We start from the raw sequence: 19,117 nt of genomic DNA, 5'->3' as shown, positions 1-19,117 counted from the left end.
GTACTTGTTAATTGGAGAACTATTATTTCAGTGATTAGTAACCAACAGTCCTTGAGGTATTTATCTTGCCACATCCTCAACTACAAACCGATCTGTAGAAACTTCATATTCTTCCCAGGTTATTACATGAGTGTCTTCCAACCTAAGACTTCTCATAAGCTCAAATTTATTTAAACAAAAAAGCTATGTCTGTTTCATTGACAAAGATACAGATGTTTGCTTTCATGTCCTTTTGGCTTTGATTTAGGAGTTCCTTCTAGATGGATGGCTTTCCTCTCATGCCTTCAGAGCCCCACCTTCCTCATCCATTGTGGATTATGCTTAGCTTTTCTCCTCTCAAGTTTATTAGTTCCTTCCTGTCCACTGAGGCTGCTTGGCCTTCCCACCATGTCAATAATAACTTGTGTGATTCATAAGATTGTTTGGAAGCAGATTAAGAGTTACTGTGATCTATTACTTGGCAAAACAAAAGTAAGAAACAGCTCAAACAATGTTTCTGTTTTGAAAAACAAAATAACTTAACCAATTTCAAAACAGGTTTATTCTTTATTAATCAGTTATGGATCTGGAGAAATAATAAATATTCTAGAATAATTTAGTCTTTCACATATTACAGTTACAATATGGAATGTTTATTATTTGCAGTGGCTTGGTTCTTCTTTCAAAATTTAATTACAGTTTTATATAATAGGACATATGGGCATTTATTTAATATACAGATAGTACAATACTATTACCACAATAAGAATCAATCATAAACTTGCACATTCCATCTTTATTCTCTTCTATCAGCATAGCTGCAGTAACTAATTTTTTTTAACCATATATAAATATTGCTTAAAATACTGTTTAAACCAGTAGCATAGTTAAATCTTAACTATAATTTCTTGAAAATAAAAAATCATTTTTATGCCTATGTTTGAAGATGACTTGAATTAGAACCAAAGGAAAAATGCAATATAAAAATCAAAGTTTTCAACTGCCCCATAATTAAATCAGAGAGGTAACATATAAACCCAAGATTCATAGTTAAAATTTTTGATATACAATAAATAATTACAATGTTTGAACAATCTCACATGGTAATTAATTTTTTTTAAAGATGGGGCTTCTACTAATATAAAAAGATAATTCCCAATTCTCAATTTATGTTAAATGGGTCATATGATAGAAGAGGGAGAAGAGTATGTATGGAATAATTTTAATTTCTTAAATGTCAGAAATCTGACATGATTAACATTCTATATTTATGTATATTATCCAATTTTATCATACTAGGGAAGCCTAGCATAATATTTAATTCAGCATTAAAATGGTAATAAAATTGATGCTTAAAACAATTTCAAATCCATTCTTCAAATTCTTAGGTTGCTACAAAGGAAGGCATAAGAGAACACAACTCAGTTCTTCCAAGACAATTAAAATATTCTTAGCCAATTAAAGCTTATCTTCTAAGGACAATTTTTAAACAAAATCTTTACTGGACTAATTATTAAGATGATCATATAACACCAAATATTTGAAATATCATCAGACAGCAAATGGGGAATTAATGCTTAAAGGGTATTTTAAAATATATGAAAAGTCAAAGAATGCCCCAATCTTTACATAAAACTGAATAAAAGTGATGCCTTTTAGAAACTGGAATATAGATACATTCAACAGTTTTGATTGAGAATACAAGCACAGTAAAATAAAATTTTGGCCTTAGGATAAAATTGTTTATGGCACCCAATCATTTGTCAGGGATTCTGATTTTTTCCCCCTCTAAGTTCTATATGCTTTATAGTCAAATATCTTAGTTCTTTAATGGATGCTTTAACCCCATGACTGTGAAAGTAATAGCAGTAAGTTTTTCATAGATCAGAAACATGAGTGCCGCAGTGAGGACTGTCTGGAGCAGCTTTGCTTCTAATCCTTTATAGAGTCCTACTAATCCGAAACGCCTATAAAAAAAACATATTAAACATTATATTGATTTTAAAAAAAGAAAAGGCAGATAATTCTTCCTTCTATAGCAAACATACATCAATTTTGCTCTCTTCTACTCTTTGAATGCAATTATTAAGAATCACTAAGGATTTATGGATATGATGCGCTCTTTGACCAGATGCCAATAAGACCAGTGCTCCTTGGCTGTATTAACTGAGCAGAATGAACTGCAGATTCTGTCTTCCAGTGGACTACTAAATCTTGGAAAAGAGACTGGCATTTCCAATAGATGGGTTTTAATTTATCTTCTCAGAATAATTAGGTATTGTGTGGATTTACAGACTGCAATCATAATTTTTATCAGATTTATAATCTACCTTTCCAGTCAAATTGAGCATTCAGGCAGCTAAAAAATAAACATACTACCATAATTAATGCAATACAAAAAAGAGAGGGTTTAATCATATTTTTATAAATTCTTCTCTTCCTGCATGCTGCCAGATCATAATAAATTGAGCTGATATGTTTTAATAAACAGGGAGAACTAGAGATCCAGGAAACCAAATGTGATGTACAAGCATCAATGAAACTTGGTAGAAACTTGCCCATGATCATCAGATAGTTTCTTCTAAAACAGGAGGCCCAGTGAAAAGCCTGGGGATGGTGCACTATATATAAATAAAAAATATACTTGCACAGAAATTTATGAACTGGAGCATGGAAATCCTATAGAAAGTATTTGGTTTAAGAATAAACAGTGAGAAAGAAAAATGAGAATTGTAGAGATTTATAGTTTGATTGTGGGGATTTGAGTAGGCAAGATATAAATGAGGCCTTAATGTACCAGGAAATCAGTCTTTCAAACAGGCATGCAACAGACATAATGGATTTCCCTTATCCTAACATCTGCTGGAAATTTAATTCTGCCAAGAATCAGAGATTCAATAAATTCTTTTACTCTCTTGCTGACAACTTCATTTATAAGAATGTGGAAAATAGTGGGTCTGCTATCCTGGATCTAATCCCCAATGAAAGGGAAAAATGGTTGAAGAACTGAAGGTGGCACCTAGGAGAAAAGTAATTGTTATCTTAATATCTACAATATGCAGAAGAGGAACTATATGAGCTGTCAATCATTGGAACAGGCTTCTAAATAATGTAGTGACAACTCCTTCATTAGAGGTCTTTAGTCAGAGGCTGGATAGTCATCTCTAGAGATGCTATAGTGGATTGTGCACTAAGCAATAAATTGAACTAGATGACCTCTTTTGTCCCTTCTAATTTTAAGATATTATAAATAGTTTTATCAAAGAATAATTCCAGGGTTTTTATTCTATTATTACAATTTAAAATTTTGTTGTTATGTGTGTGTATAATAAATTTATCTCTCTGTAACTATCCATTTACAAAGTGCCCAATTTACAGCAATCTAGTAAGATATTAAACTGGGTTAAGTAGAAGCCAGTTAAAAATGCAAAGCTTACTTTATTCTTTGCTGAAGAAGGTAGAGGACATTTTTAAGACTACCTAATCTCCTGTTTTCAGGGTTCATTCGGTGATGTCCAAACTGAAAAGGAGAAAAAATGAATAAATGAACATTTTTCCTCTTAATTTCTGCTTACAGAAGTGTGCAAAATTATGAAATATTTTGGTTGTTAATATAAAGTATTGTGATCAAACTTTTATATTCCTGTACATAACTTAAACATAAATTAAACTTATTATGGCCTTTGGGCCAGAGAGCACAATAATGAAACATGTACACCTGTAATTGTTATTTAAAAAGATATATAATGCATTAAATTACATTAAATTCAGTATAATGACTTTAACACAATAGTAGATGCAATCACCAAAATTTGTGCAATCTAGAAATATATGTCAGTATCCTGGTTAAATAACAGTAGTGACAGATAGTCATTGTGATATCTACCAAAGTAAGTCTTTAAAAAGGAAAAGATATATGGCATTTTCAAACACTAATGGACAGAGGTTTTCCAAAGAGAGTCCTAAAGACTGGAACTTGTTATTAACTTTGGTCAGTCAGGTTGATAGCAGAGTTCTCTTTTAAAGCTATCCACCTTTTGTAAAGTATCATCTTGCTTGACCATGGGCAAAGCTCCAGAAGTGTTGATAAGTACAGCTTCTTCTGTATCATACTTGGCCTCATTCTGCATATCAGCCTGCTTAACCAAGGACAAATGGGGAGATGAGATACTGCTATTAACAGATTATTAATTAAAATACTATGTAGTTCACATGTAGCAGAACTGAACAAAGGAGTTGCCCATCCAACATGTACCCTTTGATTGGAACAATTTAAAAATAGCAATAAATTGTTGCCTTTTAAGTGACATGTGAGCTTTAACAAATTGCTTAAAAGTCAGAGAGATTCATTTACTGCAAGGCAAATGTGGGAGCCACTCAAACAAGCAAAAATCTATTTGGCAACGAAGAAGCTGTCCCAGAGAAGTTGCAATTGCTCTTTTGAATCCACTGACTAGAATTAAGGCTGTGCAATGAAGAGGAACCTGATTTAATAACAGGGAATAAGCTTTGATGAAGTAACTTCTTTAACTGCTTGCACACCAGAGTCAGCCCACTGACACCTTTATTGGCTTATAATTTATTATTACTTGGTCCTAACGGTTATTGCTTAACTAAGTTGTCTGCTTGGGCATGGGTTTCAATAATGTCTGTATGTCTTTCTGTATGCTTTTGTGCAAAACTTCAAAGTTGTTTTTGCACAGATCCAGATTATTTTTAATGAAGGCTAATTTACTTGAATATTAAAATGTCAATCTTTGCTGTGAGCAAATATTGTTTTGCCATGAATTCAACTGAGCCATTCTATGACAGGATCTTCTCCCAGTATTGAGGTGGTCTTCTTATTTTTGTTAGAAGAAGCCAGAGAACTAGTGGAATGGCCTGAAGAAGGATGGGGAAGGGGTGGTGTAGAATAGGGCCAGTCAATTAACTTGTAACTAAGAAAAACAAGTAAGCTCAAATAATTGCTTTTTTTCTATTTCTGTTTGAAAGTCCCATTCAAAAACCTCATTTTTTTTTAGAAATGGAAAATGAGATTAGTTTACTGTTTCTTGTTGTAAAAAAGTTCATCCATGTTTAGCTGTTGCCTATCTTGGAAGAGTGCTGTCAGCTACTCTTCCACTTCTTTTCCTCCAGTCTTCCAAATGAGAAATAAGTATAATTATTTTAAATTCTGGCATATAACTTGAGCTGTGGTGTTAATAGAAATGGTTTACAAAGAGAGTATGAAGCTACCAGGCTTACCTCACTATTACATAATGCCATGCAACATTTTATGCAGAGAGGCAAAGGAGAAATCCTGCCTAACAGTAATAAATATAGTCTAATATGCTAATGCAGCATCCATTATGAAAGCCATATGCTACTATTAATTCACAATATTCTAATTGTGAAAGTCTGAGTAAGTTTTTTAAGAGCTCTGTTAGCCTCAATTAAAAGTTGTGCTTGTCTAATAACAAATTAAGAACTATTAAATGGAACGAACAAATTAAGAACTATTAAATGGAACACCATACAAGTTAAGGTGTGAATGAAAGTGATTTGACATTACATACCCGTAAAATTGACTGTACTGTCTGCATAGGATAAGTGAGAGTAGTAGCAATTGCTTTGGCTATTGCTCCAATAGCAAAGGCGTCCAGTGAAGACAGCTAAAACAATATGAAAACAAATTAGTATCTGGATGCAAAAAAAAAAAAATTAAGAACCTTCGAATCCATCCTAACCCTAAACCAAAATGGTAATGATTTAGTTGAATGGAACAATTTCTGAGATCAAAGTTAAACATTATCTTTCTTGTAAGCCTTGGAATCTCACCTGCAGTTGTCTTTTTAAAATTTTCCTCTTAAGCCCTTCATAAAACATGAATTGTATGGCAGGATTAAATACTAACAGCAGTGAGGGGAAAGTACCATTCCATAAAGCCAAGATTCCTTCCTCTCGTATTATCTGATGAAATGCATCTGATTAGAAAAATAAATAAGGGAAATAAGAATCTTACAGAGGATGCAGAATTATACATTTGATCAGTCTGGAAGTTTAACATTATTCATAATGTTCTACATTTATTTTGCAATTTAGATCAGAATTCAAAGAATTGATTTTGTATGGACTCACTGTAGCAGATTTTACTCTATTGTTCAGTATTGATCATGGAAAATTTTTAGTAAGCTGGAACGATCAAATTCACGGTGGCAGGAAGGGTGTGGGAGTTCTTAAAACTGGACAAAACTACAGCACTCAAAAGTTGTCTTATGAATCAATGAATCAATTCAATTTTTTCCTGTAATTGTGACATATTTCAAAGATGTATTTATAATGTTTCTATGCCGCACTACTCTAAGCAGTGTTAATTTTTCTTTCAGCAATGCAAGGCTGATCAAATAAGCAGAATTAAGTAAAGGCAGAGTAACCCTTCTGCTTCTCAACTTAAAGAGGTTTGGCATGCAGAAAATTACTTTTTGATTTACTTGCTTCTATCATTGATTGATTTAATTAGCTGATTGCAAAGTAACACTTCTGATACCATGTCATGTATGTTTAATATAAATTAAATGTGTGTATAGTTACTGCTAAATCTCCCCAAAGTTCTAATTATCTTAGCCAACAATTGTCTATCAGAAATACTGATCTTTTTCTTGATTTTACTATTATTTCAATTCCTTCTATTCTTCAGCATACATTGTTTCCATTATCCCAAGGAGAAGCAATGGGAAGTTTAGAGATTTGGTGATTGATGGGTAGCAAGTTTCTGTTGAAAATATTTTACTCTAATCCTTAGTTTCAGATGAGACAAATATAATAATTTCTTATGTTCACAAAACCTTATCAATTAAGAAATCACCAGTTTGAAGAATGGGCTGTTATCTATGCCATTTGAAATTTTAAAAAACTCTTTTCAATATTACATGGAACTCATAAATCAACTAAAATAGCTCTCCTGAAAGCTATGTGCATGTGAAAAATATATTTGTGATAATGCCCCCTAAAGCATCTTCTTGGTTCATTCCCTGCTAAAAGACCTGAATAGACATAATTCATTTTGTTCGTCCCTCAAGTTTCTTTAATGTAATCCTTTTTATTCAATGGTACAACTGGAGGAAACCAGACACTGCCTTTATTATTCACTCATCAAATCATTAGGAAGGCTGATTCTCAGCAGTTAAATACTTTTCTGGCTGGATCCATGAGAATACTTAGTCTATTCAAATAGAACTGTTATGTCCTTTATTTTGCCTGTATAGGCATCCTGAGGTTAAAAACATCGAACTTAAAAAGACAACCCCTAGATAGAAATGCGCATCTATTACAAAAAATGGCGGACAGCGTTCTTATTCCTTTAACCGATGAACTGTTGAAGCTGCACAATGCTGAAGCTGCGTATTTTTAATATACAGCCTATTTTCAGAGATTTCTAAAAGCATTGTATCATCAGCTTAAGGAAGGACAATGCCATTTGCTATTTTTAGTAATAAGCAGTCCATTTATGAGTTCCAACCTACATAGAAACGTGGGTTAAAGACAGAGTTAAGAACAGTCCCCTTTTCATATTTAAAAATCTGGCTTCAATAACTACGTATGTGAATTTCTCATTAAAACCTTCCTTGCATGCAAAATGATTTGCTTACATAGCTACACAGAAGAGGCACAAAGTGTGATAAATTTGTTAACTTTTCTGTTTTGGAAAAGATGGTCTCTTTTCCTGTTTGAAAAGGCTAGTACTCACTGCTCACTATTCTGCTCTTTCCCACTTTTATTACATCTCCTCCTCCTGCTCTTCCAACTACTACTTTTTTTGAGTGCTACTGCTGCAGAACAGTATCTCTTTCTGTTTCAGGCTGCTTTATGAGCACACATACATCACTGCATCCAGCTGCCTCTCTGCTCAACTTTTATAGTCAACAATTGCTGTGCTGCCTAGGAAAATGATTTAAAAGAACAGGACAACAGCAGCACAAGTGCTGGCCATTTTGTAGTCAACCTGTCCTGTAATATGCCTCACCCCTTTTAATAATTTTAATTAAAGTATTTTTGATATTTTTTCCATCTCTTGTACTTCCCATATCTCAATAGGAAATCACTGATGACATTTTGATATCCTGCCCACTGTATAATACTTAATCAGGAATTGGTATCCTTCATCTGCTACAGCCATGTGAGTGGTCGGTGGTCAATTATTATAGTGAATTCACAACCCCAGAGATACACACAAAGAGCACTGATTACCCATTTCAATTTCCGTCCATAGGCTTCCTTTTCAATTGTGCCATATTTTTGTTCCCTTGGAAGGAATTTTTTTGACAAGTAGATCACCGGATTTGAATAAACACTGCACCTAAGCCTACATTAGATGCATCAACAAACAAACTGTTGGGAGAAATCTGGCCCTTTTAATACTGGCTTCCTACATAATGCATCTTTTATTTTCAAAAATGTCTCCTGGCATTCCTTAGATCACTGTACTTTCAAAGGTTCTATTTTTCTCATTGGTCTCTTAGAGCAGGGGTCACCAACCTTTTAGACCTCAGGGACCACCAAACTCATAATTTTAGATCTCAGGGACCACTAACCGGTTCTGTGGGCAAGGTGTAATTTGTGGGTGTGGCTTGGTGGTCATGTGACTGGCTGGGTATGGCATGTATGTAAAAGTTATAAATATTTATATAAATATTGAATTTTTTATAAAAAAGAGCAACTTTTACCCAAAATCAAGCAAAGCAGGCAGGCAGATTGAATTGCTCACAGAATCACAGATTCATTCAGAGATCAATCTATCTGCCATTGGCTAGCTCAATCTGTCACATAAAATTTGCTTGCAAGCAAACTCACAAAATTAATTCACAACACACCATGTATGTAAATATTGATTTTTTTATTAAAAAAAGAGCAACTTTTACCCAAAATCAGGCAAAGCAGGCAGATTGAGTTGCTCACAGAATCATTGAGTGATCTATCTATCTGCCATCGGCTAGCTCAGTCTCTCAAATTTGCTTCCCGTGAGTCTGCACTGAATTTGCTTGCAAGCAAACCTTCAGTCCTAAGGGAGGTTCAGCTGTGCTGAGCTGAAGATGTAAAGACTAGCTAGAAAACAAGAAATCCAACCATTTCCTGCTTCCTAGCTAATCTAAATCTCCCGGCACAGCAGAACAGACGATGGTCGGAAAAAGGAAAACCAGCAATTTAGCATGCAAGTTTACTGGTAAGGCGTGGGCGGGGAGGGTTCCCGTGGGCGGCGCAGCCTTGTGTTTCTGCACAGCCTGGATTAATTGCTTTGTGGGGGTATTCTGGGGGTGAGATTTCTCTGCGGCCCACCAAAATTTTCCCACAGACCACCAGTTGGCAACCGCTGTCTTAGAGGGATAAACCTTTGATAGCATCCCTCCAAACCCAGAAAAGAGCAAACATCTTTGGTTTTGGAGTTTCTATCTGTTTCAAGATTGCCACCTTTCTCAGATCAGACCCCAAGTATTGGGTTTCCTGATATCTCAGATGGCACTTTTTCTGTTTATGGTTAAGCCAGCTTTCCCTAGACCAGGGGTGTCAAACTGACGTCATCAGAGCAGCAGCATCTGATGTATCGGGACTTTTTTCCCTTTGCTAAATGGGCTATGGGTGTGGCCAGCATGCAACTCATTCAGCCAATGGGCTGGGAGTTTGACATCCCTGCCCTAGACAATCAATTGTTTGCCTTGGGTGTTGAATGTGTTCTTCCCAAGTCATGCTTAGTTAAGAATATCATCGAAATGGGCAATACAGTATTCCCCTTGATCTGGTAAGGTTTTATTCATTAACTCCATGAAAGTAGCAGGTGCCCCATGTAGACCAAATGGCATTTTTTTAAAACCGAAAGAATCCTTGTGGAGTGGCACACTCTGTTTTCTCTTTGGAGTGGTGTTCCAGTGTAATTTACTAATATCAGTGTAATTTACCAATTTTTGGGGGAAAAAAAGGATGTTTGATGAGTACGGAAAACTATGTCAAAATGCTGCCTCAAGAGTAGTAGAGGTATGTGTTGGTATACTGAGTTTGAAAAAGCATAATTTAAATATAAAAATGAGGGCACCCCCCAACAACATACCTACAATGCCTTTGTAATTGGTTGGTATAATATCTTCATTTCTAAATTTTGCCCCCTGGAGTTTAAGACGGGTGTTTACCACCCAGAGCGGAGTAGTCAACAGTACATTCACTACACCTAAGGAAACAAAAGTAAAATTCCGTAAAAAGAGGCCTCAGAAAATTAAAATCAAATTAACATTTTAACTTTAATCAGTTTAACGTATAAAATAGAAGACATACTATTTGAAATACTTCACAAAATCTAGACTGAAATTATTCTGGAGGAAAAAGTATTTAAAATGGAAAGTCAAGGAAACTTGTCCCAAAGGTGCTTTTCCAAAAGGCAACTGGACTTCCTTGGTTTTTTGCCTTAAAAACATTTCATTTCTCATCCAAGGAACTTTTTTAGTCCATAGACATACATAGAGCTTACTTTATTTTGGTTCTTTACCAATTATTACACATTTAATTGAGCAAGGCAAGAAAAGCAAGTTTGTTTTCACAGCAGGTGCACACCTAATTATTTCCAAATATTTTTCATAACTTGATGCAAACTTCCCACATTATTCTTCGTTATGAAATCATGTATTGAGAAAATCAGAAGTGCTAAACTGTTAAATAAAATTAAGGATTCAAAAGGCATATTTTAGATAATCTGAAGTGGCACATAACATCAGAGTTTCACAAGTTAGAATAAATAATAAACTAAAATAAATACAGATCAAGAAATATGCAGCAGTGCTGGCAGCCATAGAAAGACACACATTATATCTCTGCACTGTGAGCTGTATTGGTTGCTGGTTTATTTCCAGATTCAATTTCAGATGCTGATTTAACATGGGACCAGATTATTTGAGGGATTATCTCTCCCCAGAGAGAATCTAACTGTTCCATCAGGTCTGGCAGAAAGGGTGTGTTACAGGTTCCTTCTGCTAAATATTTCCATTTGACAGGGACCCAGAGATCTTTTCTACCATGGAACCCACTCTGTGACATCATTCCTGCTTAAGAGGAAATAAAAATTAGTTCCTCCAACAGGCTGAGAATTCCAGGAAAATAGTCAGCTTGTGAGATTGCTATACCGTGTGTAATATGCTGATGCATTCTACTGCTGTCTTATTTATATTTGTGTTTGTTTTCAATTGTTGCTTTAGATGGTTTTGACTGTTTGCTTCATTGTACATTCCCCATAATCATATTAGTAAAATAGGTGGCTATATAAATTGATAGGGATGTGTGTGTGTATAATTTATATATACAAATAGTAATGGAATATTGCTAATAAAGAACATGTATTTCACAGAATAAGTAATATCAGATAAATACTAAATGTGCCAAATATTTAAATTTTTTGATTTTTGCTTTGGAAAACATCTGATGTTAAATTCATAATATACATTTTCAGTTATATTTGTATATAGAGTTATATTTACCACTCACACTATATTAAAATATTTCATAAAATTATGAAATTTCACTGCTAATATCAAATGAATGATTTTCCAAAGATATGAGTATAAGCATCAACTCAGCACATGCTCATGTTCAAAAATAAGATAATGAAATGAAGAGAAACATTCAGTTATACAAAAGTAAAAAAAAAATCTAAGAGAAGTAAAACTAGAAAAGAAGAAATGAGACAAATCCTTTCAAGTTAAAAATACATTTACCACTTCATTATTTTAAATTGCCTTCATGGATAAATTAATCCATATCCCAAATTCAATAAATTTCTGATAGGATTTTATTACCTGCAACCACCCCAAGAATCAAGTCCTTTCCTGTGGTTGAATGATGACCTTTAGCCCAAAGAGTTTTTAAACTATTAAATGTATAGAAATAGACGAAGTTGGAACAACAAAGGCTGGAGATAACAGGGAACCACCCTCGATAGGGTGCAATGCTAAGGAATAAAATAACAAAAGCAAAAGAAAATAATGCAATCATCATAGCAAAAAAGCATATCTGCACCCCATTCCCAACCTAATTTATTAAATATATCTACTAATTAAAAGGTTTTGGGTTAAGAGTTCAAGAAACCAAGTGACAAAATAAAACATATTTAATTATTTGACAGAATACAATTCTATACTAAGGACTAAATTTAACTGAACATATTTATTTCTGAATAACTATGAAAATAACCCAACAGGATACATTATTGGAAAAATCAAAAGGAATACAACTCCAGTCTGAAAGCAAGAAACATCCAATTCAAACACATTGTTTCTTGTTCAGAGATAATTTTATGGAGGCATATTTTAAAAATTAATATACTGTAATTATACAGTATAATTAACAATATTCTGTTCATACTAAAGACATCACAAATGTTTTATGTGATAGAAGTTTTAACTACATATAGGCCAATTTATTCAGGCAAGATTTCAGCCAATGTAATTCCTGCCTAGAAATTCTTCTTGAAGAAGCAACGATATTGCAAGAAGTCCCTTAGTATGGAAGATTAAACCTGCCTTTTAATTTTTGTAAGTGTTTGAATTACAAAGAAAAATATGTTCATCAATTCTTTTTTTTTTTCTATGCTTTCTAAAAGAGATTTAGTAGCTCTGTTTAAATTACAACCATTCAATTTATTTAACTGAAATTTAGGAAGATGTCCTGTATACATTGTTCTCCACAGAAGTTTTAAAAAAACGAATTCTCCTAGAAAAATAGCCCTGTACTTACATGCCTTCTTCTTTAATTATCTCCAAAAGAACTGCATGTGTGGTTTTTGATTTGCGTTTTTCATCAACTAGAAAACAAGAAATGTTTTTTAAAAGTTATATATTTCAATATTGCTTTGAGATCATCTTCTAATATTATGAGGAAGCTAGGGCAGAAGTAAAAGTGCATTAATTATTTAATCTTCAGGTTCACTGATTCAATCTAAAACAGAACAGTTGTTTTCTCCTTCATGGCTAGGTCTGCAACTGAATACAAATTAAGAAATAGGGTTAGAAAAGTTTGCATTTATATAAATTTAAAAAAAGAAATACATAGACTTTTTGCTTTTCCTCATTGGAAAGTTTAAGATTACATCAAAAGAGTATTTTATATCTGCTCTAAGAATAATTACATTAGTTGCCTGTTTTCAGTTTTAAATATCTGTCTTTTATACTTAACCACAAAATCCTAAAATTAATTATTGAAAGGATTTCTCCATCACCTTTCTGCATTTCTCAAACTGGTTACTGTATTGTGCTAAAACGTACATTTGAAATGTGAATATAATTTTCTTTTATGTCTACAGTATTGAGAATAAAGAATAATAAATAATCTTTTGGAACATCCAGATTTTCATGCAGTTTAGAAATCCACAATAATATAGTTGTTAATGAGTCTTTTCTCTATTGACTCTAACAATATCATATTAAGGATATTCATCAGCTTTGTCAGAGCCTAGCATTTCTCCAAAAATTATTGGATAAAACAAATCAATCACCCAATAACATGTGAACAAAACTTGAAAGAACAAAAACAAAAATAGAGTGAACTAACTAAATACAAAAAAATACTAGCAGCTAACAAAATAAAGATCAGCTATTACCCTGAATGAATTTTAAGATATAAATGCAAAAACAAGTTGGTATGTTATATATAATATTCTCAAAGGCTAAATGTAAAAGAATGGGTTGCTTACCTTGAAGTCTTAGTCTAGCTGTATCCAGAGGAAAAAATACAGTCATTGCTGTCACACTACCCTAAAACATTTAGCACACACAAAAAATAATTATGTAGAGCATGCAGATTTTTTTTGCAAATATACAATGACCTATATTAAATCAAATAAGTTTATTGCAGCCGTTTGACCAGATAAAGTAAAATATCCAATATCCAAATATTCAGCAAAATAATGATTAAAATTGGATCAAAAATAAGAACATATATAATAAAATAAAAATATTGCTATAAAAGTGATAAATAAGTAACCAGACTTAATTCATGGTGCAGCATATTGTACTGGCAATAGCACAAACTGAGCAACTCAGGAGGATATTTTTAAATCCTTGCCTGAAAGAAAGCTACATCAAACATTATGAAATATGGCAGTGAAAAAGCTTCTTGTACATGAATTCACTTTCAACTTAAGCAGAACTCTGTGGATCTGACCGTTGCTATGAAAATATTTACTTTAAAAAAAAACTGCATACAACTGCCCATTAAAAATGTGGTTTACAATAAATTAAAACTGTTTGATACTGTAAGCATTTGAAACAGATTTTATGCATATTCCAGGCACACTGAAATAATTTAATATTTATATTTTATTTATAACTGGCCATAGTACAGTTCTGATAAGATATTTGGGTGAAGCACAATATTGATATATTATACACAATCTATCCCTGAAGCTTTCTATCTATAGTTTTAACATTAATCTTTATTTTACTTATCAAAGAAGGAGGAATTAATATGAAAATATATTGCATTCCTAATATATACAATAAGTATATAGTTTTTGACATTTGTTTAATCAAATCTATTTATAGAATTGTGTGACAAACAAATCACATTTTAGATAATATTTCAAAACTATTAGGTCATAGTTATGCAAAAATATTGAAAATAAAAAAGATTCACAAACTTTTAAGCATTGCTATATAATATGTCCACACACAAGCAACTAGATAAGATCTAATTTCTTATTTGATTATCAACATTATTCAGACACATAAGAAATGTGAAACTTAATAAGCTATTGTTAAATCCATGAGCCAGAAGACAATGAGCTCATGAAATAATTTTATGACATTCTCATCCTTGATCCACCTATGCAGGTTTAAACAAGTTATAACAGAATGGCTGTTCACATTTCACATGTAAATCAGTCTACTATTATTTTTTTAACTGAGCAATTATGAACTGCTTTTCTGGACTGAGGAACTACCCTCACATATAATATATAAACCGATATAAAATGCAAGACAATATATTTGTATAATTATATAATCTAATTTCTGTGTATGGAAGAAGAGCCTTACAACAGTCAATGTAAGACTTCCCTTATTTTATCCAGTAACACCCTCCCACACTTTTAAGACAGCATGACTAGCTGGGCCACACCTGTGCTCCAAAAGAAAGATGTCTTCAGTACTTAGATATGGGTGTATACTGTATTTTGAGATGGGCAATTGCAATTATTTGGGACAACAGAAGAAATTAAGATTGCAAGTGAAAGAGAAGGAAATGCCAGGCAAAGAGGGGCAAATGTCAGTGTGGGAGTGAAGTGTGTGGAATTCAGACTCAAAAATAAAAACACTGACAAGTAACAGCCATCCAACTGCTGGTAAGGAACTTTTCCTTTCCTAGCAAAAAATTATAAGATGCTTAAGTCCCATTAGAGGTCAGGATGGCAGCAATTGGTACTTGGCTGAAAATATTGAATCAAACGACAGAAACAAAGCCAAGTAATTTTAACGTATCTAATGATTGGTTAAGAGGTAGATGCAATTGCAACTAAGGAATTTGCCCAGCAGTCTCTACAGCTGAGAGAGCAGTCCAAGATATAGCTAACCAATGCTGTATCTTTTCACAGGTATAAGTAATTCAAATCTGTCTGTAAAGGAGGAGGGGGGAAGAGAACAAGGATTGTATGAATATTCATAAAAACTATAGATAAAAATCCTTTGAGGTAACACAAAATATGTAAAAATAGGGTCATAGGTAAGAAACAGGAAGTATCATACATTCTGTTTAAGGATCACTGTGTTTTTGGTATAATAAAAAATCCCTTGTAACAAAGGAAAGAAAAATTAAACCCCTTTTTTGGATGTAGCATTTCCCAAAAAGAACTCATCATAGTGGATGACATATGAAAATGACAGCATACTTTATTTAGAATTCTGAACTTACTCTAGTAGAAGAGATTATAATAGGGTGAATTTGGGGGAAAACAACTTTTTCAAAAATTGGCTCCCTTTTTTGTTTGTTAAGTATAATTTTATGAATCCATTTGTGTGGGTGATTATATATACAATATTAACCTTAGACTGACATGGTTAGCAGAGGCTTCTTAGTGAAGTCATTAATTTTCCTTGATTCTTTATACTGTACCGTATAAAGAATCTGTACATAACGATTATGTACAGATTATTTATGTACATAAAGATTATGTTATGTTACTGTACATAACTATTATGTTTTTAATCTGGATCACTGATAATAAAGAGATGTACCATCTATGTTGATTCCTGGATTGTACACTACTGGGTGTATATTGTATACTGTTTTATTACAATAATCCAGATATTAAAATAATCAAAAATAACTATAATCCATTTGATCTGCAAACTGTTTGCAGTTTCTCATTGTTGTATCAGTGATATATTAATATATATTAATTAAAATGTTAAAAATCCTTTTAATAGGCATGTTGAAGTGTATCAAACAAGTAATCATAGAAGCTATTAAGACAAAACACTTATATACTGCTTCACAGTGCTTTATAGCTTTAAGCAGTTTACAAAGTCAGCATATTGCATATCTTTATAGCAGTGCTTTATAGCTCTAAGTAGTTTACAGTCAGCATACTTGGGCCCTCACTTTATTGACCTCAGAAGGATAGAAGGACGAGTCAACCTTGGTACCAAAGTTCCTAAACTTTTTTAAAAAAATGAAAAAGAATAAAAATTCCCATAATACTGAACATTTTTCTATTCAGGTTATAAATCTGAATTCCTGGGGGGAGAAAAACGTATATTAATGCTAAGAGTTGGCACCAATTTGATAAGACATGATCATCAATGGATTTGAAAAGAAACTAGTGTAAATTGAGATTAGAAACAAAAATATTTTCTAGATGAGAGAAATTTAAAGTGGCATCTAAAACAAAAGCCAAGTCATCCAACAAGTCAAGTTTAGTAACAAACATTGGCATATCCTGACAAGATTCTGGACCCTAGTTATTGATAAATAGATTTGCAATTAGGCCAAAATAGATAAGCAAGTGGACATTTAATCTAATGGATTGTACAATTAACAAGGTTGTAATTTATTTATTTATTTATTTGTCTGTATCTTGTCTTATTACTTTTACAAATAACTCAAGGCAGAAAACATATTTCAATGTATACCTTCAAAGTATCAATCTTCCTTTCAAGACTATAGTTAACTTGTGCATATCAAGCTGAACTCATTTTTTATGAAACCATCCACAACGAAAAATGTAATCTTTTCTTCTGCAGCAGTGGCTTTATTGATAATCTATGCTTTTCAAACTCCTATGCAAACGGAGCGTAACAGTAAATAATAACTAAGGAAATAAATACTTAGGATGGCAGTTCAGACTAACAGGCAGCCACTGAGACAAAAGTTAGGAGAGCTCGACTTCAAAAGCTAACAGCAGTTTATTTTTCTAGCCCAACGCACCGAAGGCAGGGGGAACAAATCCAAGGTCCCCTCCGTCTCCGTGCCTTCCTTTAATCCAGCCAAATCCTCATTTCCAGACCCTCATTTCCGGGTCTTCCTCACACCCGCTCCCTCCGCATCCTACTCACCACAGCTCCAGCCATGGCATGGACCAAGCTCTCGTAGGAGAAGACGCCGACCATAGCTGCTCCTTTGCCGCTGCTGCGATCTCCTCCGGCTGCATGAAAGAGAGCACAGAATAAGAGAAGCTAGAGAGGGATGCAACGTATCGCTGGCACCACCCTCGGCCAGGCCGCTGCCGTATTATGTGACGTTTCCTGCATTCAGCCAATCACACGGCGGCCCTTACACGGATTGGGAAAGATGTCCGAGAGGAAGAAAGGCTGTCTGAGCACGCGCCCTGCTTATCCCGCTCACTCCCATGGGGGCCTCCGCAATTTAAGACCAGAGACCTCAAGTGGTTCTCTTAGTGACGGTTTAGCACTGTTTTTGTTTGTCTGTCAAACTTTGCTTTTTGAGGGTTCTGTCAAACTGGCTGATGCGCAAAGCAAAATACAGAGCTTTCTCAGAAGTTGTGGATAGTTCATCATTGGAAGTTTTCCAAAGCACCAGAGGGCAGGATAAGAAACAATGGATGGAAACTAAAACAAGGAGAGAAGCAACCTGGAATTAAGGAGAAACTTCCTAACACTGAGGACAATTAACCAGTGGAACAGCTTGCCTTCAGAAGTTGTGTGGGTGCTTCACCACTGGAGGTTTTTAAGAACTTGTCTGAAAATGCTTGAGCAGGGAGCTGGAGTAGAAGACCTCCAAGGTTGCTTCCAGTTCTTTCTGATTGGGGGGATATCTTTGGAATGTCATTCAGCGGTAGTGCTAGCTTTATATCAAATGTAGCATGAAGTGCTGGTAAAGACATTCCTTAAGCCAATATTCCATAGTCTGAGCATTCCTGGGGGTTCTTCAAGACTCTCTCAGATCCAAAAATCAAAATTATTTGCCAGATACTGAATACGCTTGCAAATATTTCAAATGTCATCTTCGCTTCATTTTTTTTGTTAAATATAGAGGGTTTTTCATGAAAAATATTTTATATTAGTACCTAATGGGTTTAATATTCATTGTTTCATGATTCAATAAATATTCCATAAATGTGTAGTATTAAGAATCATTGCTGTTATTATACAAGGTAATTGTAATTGTGACTATGAGAGGAATGCACAAAACTGATGAACCAACCGACTCACTGTTTGTATATAAATATGGGGGAGCTGATGTTTTTATGTTTTGTCTGTTTGTTTGTATGTCAAAAAACAATAAAAAAAATTTTTTTAAAAAAAAAGAATCATTGCTGTAAAGCAAAGTTCTTGTAGCATCCTTTGCTATAATGGTTACCACTAATTTCATATTTTGCCTATTATGCCACTGCACAAGAACAACTGATAAAATTAGGCAGACACTCAATATGCTCATTCGAAATTTCACACAATAAAATGGCTAATCCTGACAATTATTTATGAAACTTTTTCAATCAATCATTTTAATAGCAATAAATCTAGTGTTCAGTACAAATAAAATGATAGATGGATGGATATTAATACAATTCTTGGTTAAGGAACCAGGCTAGAAACGAGATGATAAATTCCAGTTTTGCTATAGCAATGGAAGCGGGTTAGGTGGTTTGGGGATGGATTTTCTCTCTTGCTCCAAC

At 33.7% G+C, this 19,117-nt stretch overlaps 1 protein-coding gene across 1 annotated transcript; it reads right to left on the bottom strand.

Annotated features, from left to right (window-relative positions):
- Positions 1-526: 526 nt before the first annotated feature.
- On the bottom strand, positions 527-17,764 carry SLC25A17 (solute carrier family 25 member 17). The gene is made up of 9 exons (XM_026696762.2): positions 17,538-17,764; positions 13,682-13,742; positions 12,727-12,793; positions 11,790-11,941; positions 10,058-10,174; positions 5,797-5,942; positions 5,535-5,630; positions 3,417-3,499; positions 527-1,946 (listed from the first exon to the last, which is right to left on the bottom strand). Exons 1-9 carry the CDS (start codon positions 17,589-17,591, stop codon positions 1,799-1,801), a joined length of 924 nt encoding a protein of 307 aa, XP_026552547.1. The 5' UTR covers positions 17,592-17,764; the 3' UTR covers positions 527-1,798.
- Between the last annotated feature and the right edge of the window lie 1,353 nt (positions 17,765-19,117).

Source organism: Pseudonaja textilis, chromosome 5 (genome assembly GCF_049901715.1).
Source record: "Pseudonaja textilis isolate UNSWEBS1 chromosome 5, rPseTex1.2, whole genome shotgun sequence".
Taxonomy (NCBI): Eukaryota; Metazoa; Chordata; class Lepidosauria; order Squamata; family Elapidae; genus Pseudonaja; species Pseudonaja textilis.
Note: the sequence above shows the minus strand (reverse complement) of the source record. Positions and strands in the feature narration are given on the sequence as shown.